The 17,364-nt window shown below is 43.3% G+C and overlaps 2 protein-coding genes across 2 annotated transcripts in view; both read right to left on the bottom strand.

Moving 5' to 3' along the window:
• LOC126334783 (agrin-like) overlaps nt 1-4,435 on the bottom strand; it is a 1,978,886-nt gene extending 1,974,451 nt beyond the window's left edge. Inside the window, exon 1 of the mRNA XM_049997385.1 lies at nt 4,326-4,435. The gene's annotated coding sequence lies outside the window, so the exon portion shown is untranslated. The remainder of the gene's footprint in view (nt 1-4,325) is intronic.
• LOC126335938 (SUMO-interacting motif-containing protein 1-like) overlaps nt 1-13,129 on the bottom strand; it is an 84,987-nt gene extending 71,858 nt beyond the window's left edge. The window contains exons 1-2 of the mRNA XM_049999414.1: nt 13,040-13,129; nt 4,326-4,686 (exon numbers count right to left, since the gene is read on the bottom strand). Coding sequence (XP_049855371.1) covers nt 4,326-4,686; nt 13,040-13,129 — 451 coding nt within the window. The remainder of the gene's footprint in view (nt 1-4,325; nt 4,687-13,039) is intronic.
• Nucleotides 13,130-17,364: the final 4,235 nt, after the last annotated feature.

Here is a 17,364-nt window from a genome sequence, read left to right as displayed (position 1 = left end):
TTTATAGTAAGTATAAGTATACCGACACTACCGTTACAGGCATATTAAGTAGCATTCGGGCTTTGCGCAGGATGTTGTCGCTGAAAATCTGCAACATTTTAACGTGGTTGTGGTTCATCTTGTGCAGACGAGAGTTGCTTGTAGGCCACAGACGAGTTGATAACCATGGCATAAAATGAGTGCAGCACTCTATATCACCGAGCGAGTTGGGATAGTGGTTAGCACATACTACTTGCATTCCAGACAACGGTTCAAATCCGCGCCCAGTACAGGTTTTCCTCATTTCCCTAAATTTGTCCAGGCAAATGACATGGTCGATTTCCTTCCACATGCTTCAATTATTTCCGAACGTGTGCTCCGTCTATTATGGCCTCGATGTCGATGGGACGTTAATCCATAAGCTTCATCCCTCCCTTCATTCATTCATGCATTTAAGGAAAATCTTTCACAAGACTGGCTGTCAAATACAAGCCTGAGTCGTGAGTATGAGATGTGGTGTCGTGATGACAACGGATGCGTACTTCATTATCATTAGAATTGCTAATAATTGCCTTTTAAAAATGACATACAGTAATCAGCGTAATTTTATTGGTATCGGTGGCAAAATGTGGGTTCTCTCTTCTACGTTCTCACAATTTTAATAGTAACCGCAAGTCGCGATGCACAATCGGTCTGTCGTAGGCCTTTCTTGTATGTTCTCTGTCAATCTTGCTCCGTAACGGTTCCTTGCTGAGGAAAATTACAAACGGCCAGCAAACCGCAGTAAACAAAGACGGCTGAATTGTTGTGCTGGTGGTACCCTTTGTTGTGGATTTTTTCAGGATACACGTCTCGTGGGCGACGGTTGCTTCCGTTTGAGAATAACGTCTGCCATCTCCTGTGATGAGTAATAGGCTTTCATTATGCTGTAAGTGCAAAGAAAGAACCCACAATCTAAAATCATTTCGGAAACTTATCAAAACACAAGTGGTTCCATTAGAACCCAGACCTGTGAATATGATTTATAGTAACAACACTAACAGATGTTACTATGTTGCATACTGCATTCCCTACGCCGTCCGTGACAGCGATGTACTTGCAGAAGAAGAGATGTTTTACAATAATGAACACGTGCCTATAGCTCTTAAGGTATACATTTCAGAGGCCATGTTTACTGGGCATTTTTGTCTTGTTTGGTCCAGACCATCACATCTCAAAATATGGAATATATTTTTAACACAATGTGTTTTTAGCTGAAGAAGAGCTCTCAATACCTGCACCACACGCCAATCTTGCATGCATTTCAGTAACTTTTTATAGCGCTGCTATTTAGAACAATATCAATTGCGATTAAAGAAGCCATTGGGAAAACAACAATTACGGAAAAATAAATGAATGGGATGAGAAATAGGATTTAACGCCTCGTACACAATTTGTCCATTACAGTAGAAGAGCACGTTAGCAATAGGCAAGGAAATCCGGTGTGTCCTCCTCAAAGAAAAATAATTACATAATATTAATAATCTACTTTCGCTTCCAGGCTTCATATGGTCTGATACGTGCTATATTCAGTTATATCTGCTTTCTGAATGCGCGAAAGCAGGAGCTGATAATTCAAAAACGGACATGTCTCATTTACGTCAACGGCATACTCTTGCTACCGACAGGAACGTGTTTTTCACTTGCTGAGATGTGCATCAGTTGCATACAAGTAATCATGTCTTCATGGAACTCTACATTTCTCGAACTAGACATAGATAGAATCGTATTACTCTGGATCTCTTCTCCTACTAGCAGTCTTCCATTACAACAAATGTGTTGCATTTAGACACACAGAATACCTTATTGTGCTCAAAAAATACCAAATAAGAAGTGAAGGGCCTGTTGTTGTGTCTTCCTAGCTTGGATCAGGGGAAGTGAACTATGATAGACAGGTTAGTTGGTTTATTTGGGCGAGGGAACTAAACAGCGATGTCATCGGTCCCATCGGGTTAGGGAAAGATGGGGAAGGAAGTCGGCCGTGCCCTTTCAAAGGAACGACCCGGCATTTGCCCGAAGCGATTTAGGGAAATCACGGAAAACCTAAATCAGGATCGCCGGACGCAGATTTGAACCGTCGTCCTCCAGAAAGCGACTCCAATGTGCTACCGACTGCGCCACCTCGGTCAGTGGAATGCCTGCGTTTAAGATACGAAAACAGAAGGTGAGTCGCGATACAGAAGTTGCTTTTATCGCATACTGTTCGTGACTGCGTCCTTGTATGTATTGCAACGTTTGAATTGCCCTGGAAAAGTGTTACTGTTATTCTGCTTAACTTTCGCTCAGTTCTTTAATACTGTATTGGGCGTGGTAAATGCTTTCATATTTGTTTTTGTTTCGTTTAAACCAAAACCTAGTTTCTTCGCCTGATATTTCGTGGACCCAACGTTTTTTTCGCATTTAATGCAGGCATCCGATATTTTAAATCTGGAAAAACAATATTTGTGCCATCAGCTGTACAACTGTATGCGTATTTTCTATCTGTTTCGATTATTACGATTGTCTTCACAGGAGGAAAACAGTGTATAAACAATACATCAGTGCATCGAACATACAATTTTGTCATACATGAGCCAACCAAATACAGAACATATAATACTATCTTAAGTCTGTCTTGACATAGTCTGTGTAAACGCGCTGTACCATGGCACGATTACAGTAGTACACACTTTGTGAGATTGATTTCTGCTAGATTGTATTGTTTTAAGTACATATTACGTAAGAACTATTGCATTTCTAACAGTCGCAAAGAAGAAAACTGTAGTCACCAAGATTACAAAGCATTCTCATCTACATAATTTGCAAATCACTGTGAAATGCATAGTACTCACTGGCAAGAAGAAACACTATTCAAAGAAGAACTGCACACTCATTCCGCGCAAGATACAATGAATACAAATTCTGTCAAAAGCTGCTAACATGGAGTTCTCATTTAAATGCGAGAAAGAACGGAAAACAGATGCAAACAAGTGCAGTAGAATGAAACATATTTGGAATTCAGGGCGAAGAGGAATGTTCGATACGATTCGTTGGCGTTGCCCAGTGACTTAACGTTAATGGGTGCCGTCAGGTCGCTTTTTCGTGCCTATATTCACAGTTTTGTTGTTAGTGGTCTAAGCCAAGGGACATAAAGCAATAAAAAAACTAGTTGTGGTGAAAGATTGACCTGTAGTCTAGCCCGAGGTATAGGTTAGATTCGAATGCAACAGGCTGGTTGCCAGCTAGACTCATGTGTATATTTGTCAACGTCTCGGTAGGAAGGCAACGGTTCTGTTGCGAGTTGGCGTAGCCAACGAATTTGATGTTAAAAAGCCTTGTGGCAGTGGCAGATTGATCTGTAGGTTAGGCCGTTTGAATATATCGTCAACATCACATTACAAATGGTTCAAATGGCTCTGAGCACTATGGAGCTTAACATCTGAGGCCAACAGTCCCCCTAGATTTAGAACTACTTAAACCTAACTAACCTAAGGACATCACACACATCCACGCCCGAGGCAGAACTAGAACCAGCGGCCGTAGCAGGTTTCACAAATTTAGGTTGGCAGGAGAATGGGGCTTAATTGCAGTAAGCATTTGAAAATTCTATTAACGCCTTTTTGTTCTTGATGAAGCACTTGAAATGTCTATCAACTCCGTATTTAACAAGACAAATGCTCTATCATTCCAAGTTCACCGCCTATACTACATATTTCACACGAAAAAGCAGCCAGAATTTCTGCAAGTCCGACCCAGTTAAATTTGCGGCCTATCAGTCACTGAAGCGCCTAGAACCGCTCGTCCACAACGGCCGGCCATCACATTACAGTCACCATATTGTTTACGGCGTTTGTCGATATTTTCTATGCCACTGGTCAAAGCTGACAACTCGTATAGAACATTCCTCTAAATCCAGAATACATTTAAATCGAACAGTTCACACACGGATCCGTAAACAGTAGTAAATGTACGTAAACCCACAGACCATACGGCGAAACCAACTTCGTATTTATATGAAACAAAAACAAAATACATGGAATCATTTACTCCGTCCAGTATTGTAGGCGTGAGCAGAAAGCAAGCGGAATACTAACAACGTATTTACAATGGAATTCACACAGTAAGTCGCAAGCAGAAACGAAATGTGATGGATCCTGCAAAAGTTTACTACGAAACACAAACAAGTACGGAAGACCTTAAATTACCCGATAGGGAAATGACTGGAAGAAGGATTGATAAACGTGCAGTGATCCAAGCGGCCTGGCAGCGCATCAAAGTCGTGTTACCGGAAGTCCCTATGTGAGTTTCACGCCCGTGATTGTACTTACTGTGGCTCTTACGGCTGAAGACGAGCGCGGAGACGGCACGATACGAGCGGTACGTGTAGAGAGCCGCGTCCCTGGAGACTGGCGACCAACGCGACGAGGCGTGGTCCGTGTGCCCCTGGCAGGCAGCGGCGCGGTAAATATAAACGACGCGGCGGTGCGCTGCGGCTCGGCCGCTGCCGCTACTTAGCACGCCGGCCCGTGCGCTGACAGCCGTAAACACGCCTCGCCGGGGAGGGGACGAGTCGCCGGCAGGTGCTCCGGCCGCTGGCGCTCTCGAGTTCCGCTTAAACTGGGGCCAGCCTTGCGTACCGCGCCCTTCAGTGGTACTGGCGACGCACCGGCGGCCCTCGGGCTTCCGTATCTGTTGCACGTGGGCTGCGCCATGTGGCGGCAATCAGATCGGTTGGAACGGAGGAGGGACGCGTGTAAATGGGATCAAGAAGCGGCAGCGGAGAGGTCCGCGGTGTGCTCGGAGAAGGACGCAGGCGGTGGGGAGGAGTAGGGAAGGTGTAGAATAGCGTCTCGACAAATATACAGCCGTGACTCAATACTAAACCCCGTATTGCATACACGAAGCACATATAGGCCCAAGTGTATCGGCCGACCGACCGAGCAGTTTCGTGCAGCCTAGTTACGTATGAGAATGGCGAAATACCCTCAGACTGCAAGAAGAATATAATAAGTCCAATCCCAAAGAAAGCAGGTGTTGACAGATGTGAAAATTACCGAACTATCAGTTTAATAAGTCACAGCTGCAAAATACTAACGCGAATTCTTTACAGACGAATGGAAAAACTGGTAGAAGCTGACCTCGGCCAAGATCAGTTTGGATTCCGTAGAAATGTTGGAACACGTGAGGCAATACTGACCCTACGACTTATCTTATAAGAAACATTAAGGAAAGGTAAACCTACGTTTCTAGCATTTGTAGACTTAGAGAAAGCTATTGACAATGTTGACTGGAATACTCTCTTTCAGATTCTGAAGGTGGCAGGGGTAAAATACAGGGAGCGAAAGGCTATTTACAATTTGTACAGAAACCAGATGGCAGTTATAAGAGTCGAGGGGCATGAAAGGGAAGCAGCAGTTGGGAAGGGAGTGAGACAGGGTTGTAGCCTATCCCCGACGTTATTCAATCTGTATATTGAGCAAGCAGTAAAGGAAACAAAAGAAAAATTCGGAGTAGGTATTAAAATCCATGGAGAAAAAATAAAAACTTTGAGGTTCGCCGATGACATTGTAATTCTGTCAGAGACAGCAAAGGTCTTGGAAGAGCAGTTGAACGGAATGGACAGTATCTTGAAAGTAGGATATAAGATGAACATCAACAAAAGCAAAACGAGAATAATGGAATGTAGTCGAATTAAGTCGGGTGATTCTGAGGGAATTAGATTAGGAAATGAGACACTTAAAGTAGTAAAGGAGTTTTGCTATTTGGGGAGCAAAATAACTGATAATGGTCGAAGAAGAGAGGATATAAAATGTAGACTGGCAATGGCAAGGAAAGCGTTTCTGAAAAAGAGGAATTTCTTAACATCGAGTATAGATTTAAGTGACAGGAGGTCGTTTCTGAAAGTATTTGTATGGAGTGTAGCCATGTATGGAAGTGAAACATGGACGGTAAATAGTTTGGACAAGAAGAGAATAGAAGCTTTCGAAATGTGGTGCTACAGAAGAATGCTGAAGATTAGATGGGTAGATCACATAACTAATCAGGAGGTATTGAATAGAATTGGGGAGAAGAGGAGTTTGTGGCACAACCTGACAAGAAGAAGGGACCGGTTGGTAGGGCATGTTCTGAGGCATCAAGGGATCACAAATATAGCACTGAAGGGCAGCGTGGAGGGTAAAAATCGTAGAGGGAGACCAAGAGATGAATACACTAAGCAGATTCAGAAGGATGTAGGTTGCAGTAAGTACTGAGAGATGAAGAAGCTTGCACAGGATAGAGTAGCATGGAGTGCTGCATCAAACCAGTCTCAGGACTGAAGACAACAACAACAACAGTTACATGCCGACCCATTACAGCGCCGCCATATTGTTGCGATTTGTTTATCGTAAGTTCATTGTGTTCGTTTTCTAAGAGATTCCGCTTAGTTTTACACAGAAACAAAACGGAGGCTTGCCTTTGCAGTTTTGGAGGTAATAAGGCAAAAAAAAGCCGAGAGAATGCTGTGGGCAAAGAACTGGCTAATGCAACGTAAGAATTCACCCAAGTTCTGCCACGTCATCAGTTGGGAACCGATGATATTCGTTATTATCTCAGAATGAATGAATCATGCATTTCGGGGTTACCGCACATCGTCAAACCAATCTTAAGGAAAAATAATAATCCCTGGAGAGGATGTTTCCTACTTGATGATTTCCAGGGACTGATAGATGTTTCGAGGTCCTCAAATTCATTTCTGTAGTGTCCCCAAAAATATCAGTTAAAATGAACCTGAAACCTGCAACCTGATTTATAGTTACCTGAAGTACTACATCCCGCTAAAGCAAAATAAATAACACAGGAGACGTTCATGTAAACAGTATCAATTTCTTCTTTATGTAGCATAATCCATGACCTGTAAGTTTAAAATGGTTCAAATGGCTCTAAGCACTATGGGACTTAACATCTGAGGTCGACAGTCCCCCAGACTTAGAACTACTTAAACCTAACTGACCTAAGGACATCACACACATCCATGCCCGAGGCAGATTTCGAACCTGCGACCGTAGCAGCCGCGTGGTTCCGATCTAAAGCGCCTAGAACCGCTGGACCATAGCGGCTGGTGCGTAAGTTTAAGAAGCTAGTTTCAAATTCGAGCAAGAAAAACTAATTTGGTGGAGGCGTACATCATCCGATACATACAACAACGGAAAGATAAGGAATGAGGTACTTAGCAAACGGTTAGACGTGTAAAGAAGTCGCACTCTTTGCAGTGCATAGCAGAGAGCTTGGATATAGGCTGGACTTTTTAACATTAACAACAATGAAGCAATATACTTTACCAATTAATATCCACTGAACGTCGATGTTTCTGTTTCTATATTTCATTTCCGATTAGCATCAGAAATAAAACAAAAAATTGAAACGCAGAACATCGACGGACATTTAGTCTCTCTAAGTACCACACAAAACCAGACGTTCATTTCACACTCGTGTTCGCCCTCATTCGGTCAAAACGTCTACACATGTGCAATCCATCATATATAGGGCCCATAAGGCTTAAACCTCTACAACAGCGCCACAAGTCTACATGTTTCGCACTGCAGATTGGTTCACGTAGCTCGTTTACACGATACACGCAAGTTATTCATCATGAGAATCAGCACATGCGCAATAGACGCCAATAACGCGCGAAACAGTAAAGGTAATGTCTCATTCCTTCACTAAAAAAAAATTCAGAGAGCTGAAGAATCCTGTTTGTTGTTGTTCTCTTACTGGAGTTAACGACTGAATTACGGATTCGGGTGTCCGGAAAGTAAGGACGAATTTTAATTTTGCGCCATTTAGTCATATGACGAATGGCAGCCGTGGTTTTTTCATGTTTGGTATCTCTGGTCCTTCCCATTAGTAGCTTGAGAGCTTTAATGTGGAGAACATTGTTGTTTAATGTTTTCTTTCGTCATGGAGCAGATAACAATTGAGCAACAAAACAATGAAAGTCTCACGGTGACCGTTCCTGAATTGCGTGTGACACTGACATAATGCTGCTCCTACCGAATTATCAGTTTGTAAGTTGATCCGGAAGTTTTGAGACCACGGATTCTGTTTCAAACGTTATGAAAACAGAAGGACCACGCTCTGTTCGAACACAAGAAGACATTGCTGGTGTGCTTGACAATATGACCGTAAGTCCCAGAAAATGGGTTTGCCGACAAGTTCAACAATTGAATTAATTAAGTCCACTGCATGAAATCCTTTCAAAAGATTTGAAAATGCTTGTTTACAAAATTCGACTTACACAAGAGTTGAAACCTGCAGATCATGGCAAGAGACATCGATTTGCCCAATGGGTCTTGGGTCGACAAGCGGAGAACGAGAATAATTTACTCAGACGAGGCGCATTTCCACCTCAGTGAGTACGTCAATAAGCAGAATTGCAGAATTTGGGGTACCGAAACTCCACGAGTGACTGCGGAAGATAAGATGCATCCACAACTCACGTCTGCGTCGTTTGGATTCTGGGCAGGAGTGATCGGCCCGTACTTTTTCGATAATGAAGAAGGAGCTGCCGTCACTGTGAATGCCAATCGTTATCGAAACATGCTTTTTGATTGGTTTTTCTCTCTTATGGATGAAAATGACGATGTTTGGTTTCACCAAGATGGTGCGACATGTCACACACCCTGTGAAACCCTACTTCTGCTGAACGACAAGCTTCCGCAGAAAATTATCTTTCTGCATGGCAATCAGGAATGGTCTGACAGATCTTACGCATTGTGACTTATTTTTTGTAGGAATTTGTGAGATCATGAGTGTACGTGAAAAAACCACAAACAGTACACCATCTGTACGATGAAATTAAAAAGCATCCCACCAGATGTTTGTGCATGCGTCATCGAGAAATTCAATGAACGCATTGTTCGCTGGCCCGCGGCCTTGGGTGGCCATATGGAGGATATAATTTGTCATACATAAACGGGGGAAGTTATTTAGAGTGTATCTGTACGTAAAAAAATTTACATTTTCAATCAATTTTGTATGTTCTGTAGCACTTTAATATCCTTCCCTATTTCCCGGATCCCTAATTATGACAGCTGTATACCTAATAATAACACCTGTATGCCCAGTCGTATGTTCATCTAAATTTACGTTTGTACAGCATGAAGAGCCGCTAGCAAGGCATTCCGGACAGGACCCTCTGCATCATACTTGAGGTTCAACAAAATCCATTATTAACAGATCTGATGGACCTCTTGTTAGTGACAATGGACGTGGCTTGTTTAAACAAGCTGCTGTCACGACATATGACGGAATTCCCTTCAAGTGACTCAGTAATGTAGCAGGCAATTTCATGTGGTCGGAAGTGAGAGTTAAACACTTTTTTTTTAGCGGACATTCTCGCCAACTACTGGCAGTTTCTCCTTACTGGTACGCGGTAATAATGCAAAGTATGCAATCAAATCAAAGACCATCTTTTTTCAGTTAGTTTGCTGCGTAGACAAATTTCGACTTTTCTAGAGTACTATCAGTATGAAGAATGATTTTTGCAAACAACGCACATAAAAGAATGCCGCCAACAAATGTTTCTTTTTTTTTCACTACCGCTTTTATGTAAAATAAGTCACTGTAAAATGCGCAAAAACTCCAAGACGAAAACCTGCCCACAGTTCTCAACAATAACGGAAAACCGCAAACAATAACAAGTAGAAAATACTCTCAAGGTACCCCTTGTGTGCATGCATGCGTTACTGCTTTCTAGGGTGCATGCGCAGATTCGCGGAAGTGCATTTTTGTTTCTGCGCAGATAATGTGTCTGCTATACAAGAACGGCAACAGTAAATGACGCAGCTCGAAAATGGTTCAAATGCCTTAACATCTGAGGTCATCAGTCCCCTAGACTTAGACCTACTTAAACCTAACTAACCTAAGGACATCACACACGTCCATGCCCGAGGCAGGATTCGAACCTGCAACGGTAGCAGCACCGAGGTTCCGGACTGAAGCGCCTAGAACCGCTCGGTCACAGCGGCCGGCAAATGAAGCAGCCCACACAGTTCACCTGTCCCTGGTTATTCCTCGATGCCTTAATACAAGTCCCACCGTCCTGTCTTGTCAGTGTTTTCCAAATGATCAACTTTTCGTCGATTGTACGGAGAACCAACACACTTCGAAGCGTATCAGATTTTCAACATCGTTCCGCAGCACCAAATCTGACAAGATTCGATTCCCTTCTGTTTCGGTTTTCATTAAGTCCACGTTTCATTGTCATACAATGTTGTGTTTGAAACGTACATTCTCAAAAATTTCTCCCTTAAATTAAGTACTATGTTTGATACTATTAGAGTTACTTTCCTCAAGAAAGCCCTCGCTTCCTGTGCTAGTCTGCTTTTAATGTCCTTGCATCGTCAGTCATCGGTTAATTTACTTCCAAGATAGCATGGAGACAATACGCTGCTGTGGTGCCTAATCTCCCATCACGTCCTAGGTGACAAAATTGAAACTATACCAGAAACTTTATGGTGACAATGCCTCGACTTCGCTTCAACCACTTGAGGTTCCGGCAACATGTCTACCGCCTCAACATGGTTACATCTTTTTCACGTGAATGCGACAGGGCGGAAGATGTTAATAACATTTCCTTCGACTGTCACAGAAGGTATCAAGAAACTACGAAGCTATTACGGCGTCTGATGACCTCTGGAAATGCTTTGTCTACAAACATTAAGACTCTTTTAGCAACAGAAGACACGAAAGTTTATAAACTCCTACAAGGACATGTAGCTTAGGGTTGCAGCGGGGAGGAGTCGGTCGGTAGTTCACTCATCCCCTTAGTCTCTCTCAGTCACTTTCATCGAACAGTTCACCTACCTCTATATTTCTTCCGTCTCCGTTCACTCTGCATTATTAGATACACGGTAGGCAGTGTAAAGCAGCGTTGATGAAATCTCTATCTAATACCTACCACACAGAGGCCACGTTACTCAAGTTACAGACCAGTTCCTGTAAGTTCATTGTCACAAATTTCGGGTAGTAGGAGAATGCAGCTTAATTGCAGTAAGCATTTGAAAATTCTATTAACGCCTGTATTCATAAGGAAGCACATGAAATGGCTATCAAGTCCGTATTTAATAAGAGAAATTCTCTGTCAGTCCAAGTTTACCGCCTTTACAACGTAATTCACACGAAAAAGCAGCCAGAATTTCTGATAGTCAGACTCGGTTCTATTTGCGATCAAAGTGACTGACCAACCACTATTAGCGAGTCCAACATTCAGTCGTTTCAGTGGTCTTCAGTGTCAGAAGTGCTCGCCAAAGTATTCCATAAAAAACACGGAAGATGCCATGCGGAATTGTCACTACGACCGAATATTTCACACGCCCGGTAAACCTTCAACTAATTAATTCCCGAACATCACACTTACCTCAAAATGTTCGTAACTTAAGCCGCGTTAGTCACGACACGTTCTATCTGAAATGATCTCACTAGCTCTTCATTTTACATACTATTTTCACAGAGACATCTAGCATGTGTTACTCTGAAGCAGGTTAGCGAGTGACTCTCTGGATGCACCTCTGCTCTCTGCTTATCTATCTGCGCGCGGGAAGCGCTTAGTTTTGATTGGTTATTGATCTGAATGACCAATCAGAATGATCTTTCCGGATCATTCTCGCGGCAAAACATGTGTTAGACAACCACTAATCAGTTAGTCAGTTACATCATTACAATTTTAATTTCCAATATATTGCTTAATAAAATAGGAAGAACATATAAATCTCCTTAACAATAATAGATAAAAATCTTTAAATTAATACAGCAACTTATACCGATTCAGACATTTATTCTGGCTGCTCTCTTACAAAAGCAAGCACACATCGACATACGTTATCAGCATCGTGATTCTAACACAATTTTCCCACGGTCCAGTCCTATAAGGATATACATAAAATGGCATTAAGTTTTAATGTATGTCCCGCATACAATCTCTTATTCATTCCCATGTATTCACACTACAAAATAATAAGCAAATAATAATTTTGAATGATTTATATACTACATGACGTAGTGTAATTAAAGTTTTGTAAAAAGAAATTCCAGTTGTAATAAAAGACATTTGGTTATTGTTGCTAACTGAGTTTTGAAACATAAATGTCGGTTATAGGACATTAAAGTAATTTTCTCAGTCTCCTTAACTATAAAAGATAAAATTCTGAACTTTTGGCAGGATCCCTTTCTTAATAACGAAACATTGTGTACCAAGTTTAAACGAAATCGGATGATAATTACTATGGTTCATTTAGATTCGTAGGGGTATGAATTTGCGTATGACTGAATGTACTTGAGAATGTTCACACGGCCGGAAGCGTCAGCTGCGTTGTGAGCCAGGGCTAAGAAAAAACGTAGCCATCCTGAAGCCACCGTGCTATACTGCTGCTTGCCTTACAGCAACGAATATTATCTCATAAATAGTTCTTCACCTTCACTGAGGATAGCAATGGCATCAGTGAATGTTATCATTGATGAACATACGGCAACAAAATTAAAAGAAGCGCCAGACGCCGCGAGCAAAATACTAGCATTAGTGGAAGGAATCGTGGCAATACTCCACTGATGGTCCATCGCCCAGAGAGTTCACAATGCGTAACCGCTGTAATATCGAAAGCCAGCGGAATAAAGCAAAAGTGAAGCAGGTCATCACGATGCACGTTCTACTGTATTTACAAGCAAAACACACCTTCGTGAGAATGAACCTTTCCGACTGTGTAATGTAGCATCCCACCTGTCTGAAAGCACAACAGGACGTGTGGCGGCACTACTGTGTTCTTAAAACTATGTTTCCCCAATCACAAAGAAGACCTGCCACAACTGCCTGACATAGTGCCCGCTGTCGTAACAATTCGAATGAAGAATTCGTGGCAGCATGCCTCGCCTCCTGCAACGATCGACTCCCGCAAGAGGTGGAAGCACTCAATTTACTTACGGAATCGACTTTCATTGGTGGGACCTTAAGCGTCAAGCAGCAGCACTGAATTTCTCGTAGGATCGATAGACAGAAATGGACGCCAACTCCTGGCCGTGGCACAGGTGCTCTCTCACGGGACCCCACGTAGCTGTCGTTCGACAGCAGCCAGCGTCCCGATACTCTCAGCATCGCCATTACCAAAAATGAGCAGGAGAAATTGAGCTTATGACAGTTAACGAACTCACTTTCGACCACTGTCTAATGCTAGCGGTCCGGCACCGGATGAGTCTACCCACCAGTGTTCGGAGACAGAAGGTGGGACCAATATAGACGAATCCTGATGAACATTGTTCGCCCCGCGATAACCCTGATATCGACCGGGGACATAGCCACAGCGGTCCACTACATACCAGGAAGAACCAAACAGCGATTCGTCGCGCCACTACGACAACCGTAGTTGCTACACCGCCGTCGGACGCATTACTACCATTGATACAACAGTTCCGTCATCAGAAAAACAGATAAGGACGAAGGTGGCAAACGTATCGGAATCCACCGGATACGATGGAAATACACTAGCTCCAGCGAGAAATCAGGTCCCGATCGGTGGAATGGGAACACGAGAATGGATATCCTTCTTCTGCAATAACAAAAGATGCAGCTAGTGAAAGCACTGCGGACGTCTCATCAACCGGAAAGAGCCCAGTTACAGCCCAGGGACTTCTCTACGACCTCTTCTTAGACGTATGAAACAGACAGTATCCTGCCAGATCATGACCTCGGGGCATAACGAACTCTGCAAGGAACAGCAAACACGGCTCTTCCTTGTTCCCATGGAGACCGATAAACAGCTAGCCACTATTCACAGTTCCCACAGAAATCAGGAAGATCATTCGGAAGAGGAAAGAAACCTCGGCTCCAGATACAGACTGCAGAACAAATGAACACCTAAGACAGCTTCCACGAAGACCATTGGTTATTCTGATTATAGTATTAACAAGTATTTGCAGCTCATCTTTATTTTTTTCCATCTCAGTGGAAGAGGGTCAGAATTGTTCCCCTACCAAAGTCAGGGAAGCATCTCCGGCAAGCCACAAACTATACAGCAATTAGCTTGCTCGCTACAATGACTGAAATCCTCGACGGAATAGTGCGCCACCACATCTATTGGAGCCGAAGGGACTATTAGGTTCGAACAATATAGCTTTCAAAAGAAATTGTCTGCAGAAATGCAAGCCCTCCGCGCGATGCAGCACAACAGTACTAGCACCTCAGCGTCCACGGTAGCGGCATTATTGGATTGGTAAGTTGTGTAGAAGGAGTGGCGGAAAAGGGTCACCAAGAAGATGAGCTACCGTCCATCAGTTCCAGATTGTTACACACACCTTGTCAACAGCAAGATAAACGGATCACAGCATCTGTCGAAGAATAACTCTCTAACGCAAAACTGCTTTCCGCTGAAAACACACGAGCCACAGGGCTCGCTCCTGCCGCCAGTGTTATTCAGTTGGTCTGCCCGTAGAACTTCCACCTGGCGCAGTTTCCGGATGACAAATCGCTCCCTACCAACGAACGGCAGCACTTCCAACGTCAATCGCCTCCAGAGACAAGTTAACAAATGGTCACTTGGTGCCTTAGTAATAAAGTGACATTAAAATGTCAACAAAACTACGCAACTACTCTAGGAAAAATCTCGACTAGACCCTATCCAAGTTTAGGATCAACGGATACCATGGACGCCCCATGTTCTGTGCATCGGAATAACGTTGAACGCTGATCTCTACTTTCATGACCGTATTCGGGAAAAGAGGAGAGAAGGCCTTCGAGTGACGGGAGCTCTGGCTCCGTTTCTCTACAGCCAAGAATTGCTCATGAAGATCTTGTTGAAATTGACGGAAGGCGCGATGCTCTCGGCCATGATATACGATAAGTCAGCAACCGGAATTGCCTCAAAGACTCAAGTCTCTACAAATCCAAAGTAAAGTTCTCTGGTGGGTACCAAGTGTACCACTCTGGGAGAGAATACATGATATACACGTCACAACTCAGACAGCTGCACTAATAGAGGTCACAAAACAAAACACCAAGCTCTACAGGAAAACCGAACTTCTTGGTGATGTCTCACCCCAGTCCAGATAGATAAGTATAGCTCACTCGATACAGGGCCACGGATTCAATGTTCTCCTAAATCTGAAGATGAAAAATGAGCACCCATGAAATACACCGCTCAACAAAACCTTGGAAAACTATTGTGGTTGTTTCAAATGGCTCTGAGGACTATGGGACTTAACTTCAAAGGTCATCAGTCCCCTAGAACTTAGAACCTAAGGACATCACACACATCCATGCCCGAGGCAGGATTCGAACCTGGGATCGTAGCGGTCGCGCGGTTCCAGGCTGTAGCGCCTAGAACCGCTCGGCCATCTCGGCCGGCAAAACTATTGTAAAATGTAATCTACGATACTAGAGGTGTCACTGACTCAGGCACTTCACGCATTATTCAGTTAGAGCCCATATATATTGGGAGATGTTTACTACTGGGATGCTTTGTGGCCCGTTTTCCAGTCACGTACTGACATACCGCTGCCGCAGCGGCACACCGCGAGCAATACAGTGTCAACAAGATCTTCATTCAGTTTGTGTTCAGCACCGCAGTAACATACCATGTAGAGGTGTACGGCACTTTGAGTCAGGATAGTAGCTTTACTTTCAACATGTCATTCACAATAATATTATGCCGATTGGTTACATTTCACTCAAAGTTGGGCGTCTAAGGTGTGGAGAAAGTGCAGAGAAACGGGAATGTGAACGATGGACCTCACCATGGCCGTTCTCCTATGGCAACACAAATACAGATCGTTTCCTCCAACTATATGTTCCCAGACGCCCGACATTGACTGCCAGAAATGTTGGCAATGACTTTTCCCGGACAACAGGGGTTGGTATCTTAGACCAAACAGTGCGTAGAAGATTGCATCAGGGTGGACTTCATTCCAGAAGACCAATGTGAAGTTTTGCGCTGAACCAACGGAACCTACGCAATCGAAGGACGTGGTCTCTTGCACATCAGCGTTAGACCATTGAAGAATGGAGTAATGTCATGATTGCTGATGAGATCTGGATTTGTTAGCAACCGGACACTAAATGTACTACTGCTTGTAGGAATTCCGACCATTTGCAGGTGGAAGTGTAATGTTCTGGGCGGCAATAATGATGGGGCGGTGGACAGCTCTAATTCCAATTTACGGAAATATGACTGGTTTGCGATACCTCCAAGAGATATACATCTACATGTACATGGTTACTCTGCAGTTCACATTTAAGTGCCTGGCAGAGGGTTCATCGAACCATTTTCATACTACTTCACTACCATTCCACTCTTGAATGGCGCGTGGGAAAAAGGAAGACCTAAATCTTTCCGTTCGTGCTCTCATTTCTCTTATTTTGTTTTGATGATCATTTCCCCTTACGTAGGTGGCTGTCAACAAAATATTTTTGTATTCGGAAGAGAAATTTTGTGATTGAAATGTCGAAAATAGATCTCGCCGCAAAGGAAACTGCCTTTATTTCATTGACTGCCACCCCAACTCGCGTATCATATCGGTGATACTCTCACCCCTATTGCGCGATAACACGAAACGAGCTGCCCTTCTTTGCAGTTTTTCGATGTCCTCTGTCAATCCTACCTCGTAAGGATCCCACACCGCGCAGCAATATTCCTCCAGAGGATGGATAAGTGTATTGTTGGCTGTCTCTTTAGTGGGTTTGTCCTATCTTCTAAGTGTTCTGTCAACAAAGCGCAGTCTTTGTTTCACGTCCCCCACAATATTATCAAAGTGGTCTTTCCAATTTAAGTTCCTCGTAATTGTAATTCCTAGGTATTTAATCGAACTGACATGTCTTAGATTTGTGCGATTTATCGTGTACCCAAAATTTATCGTATTTCTTTTAGTACCCATGTGGATGACCTAGCTCTTTTCTTTGTTTAGTGCCAATTGCCACTTTTCGCACCATACAGAAATTCTCTCTAGATAATTTTTAATTGAATTGATCGTCTGATGATTTTAATAGACGGTAAATTACAGCGTCATCTGCAAACTTTCTAAGGGGGCTACTCAGATTATCACCTAGATTAAGTATTTAAATCAGGAGCAGCAGAAAGACTAAGACACGATCTTGCGGAACGCCAGATATCACTTCTGTTCTACTCGGTGGTTTACCGTCTATCACTACGAACTGTGACCTCTCTGAGAGGAAATCACGAATCCAGTCACACAACTGAGAGGATATTCCATATGCATGCAGCTTCATTAATAGTCGTTTGTGACGAAAGGTATCAGAAGCCTTCTGGAAATCGAGGGATATGGGATCGATCTGAGATCCCTTGTCGACAGCACTCATTACTTCACGGGAATAAAGAGCTAGCTGTG

The sequence above is a fragment of the Schistocerca gregaria genome, chromosome 2 (genome assembly GCF_023897955.1).
Source record: "Schistocerca gregaria isolate iqSchGreg1 chromosome 2, iqSchGreg1.2, whole genome shotgun sequence".
NCBI lineage: Eukaryota > Metazoa > Arthropoda > Insecta > Orthoptera > Acrididae > Schistocerca > Schistocerca gregaria.
Note: the sequence above shows the minus strand (reverse complement) of the source record. Positions and strands in the feature narration are given on the sequence as shown.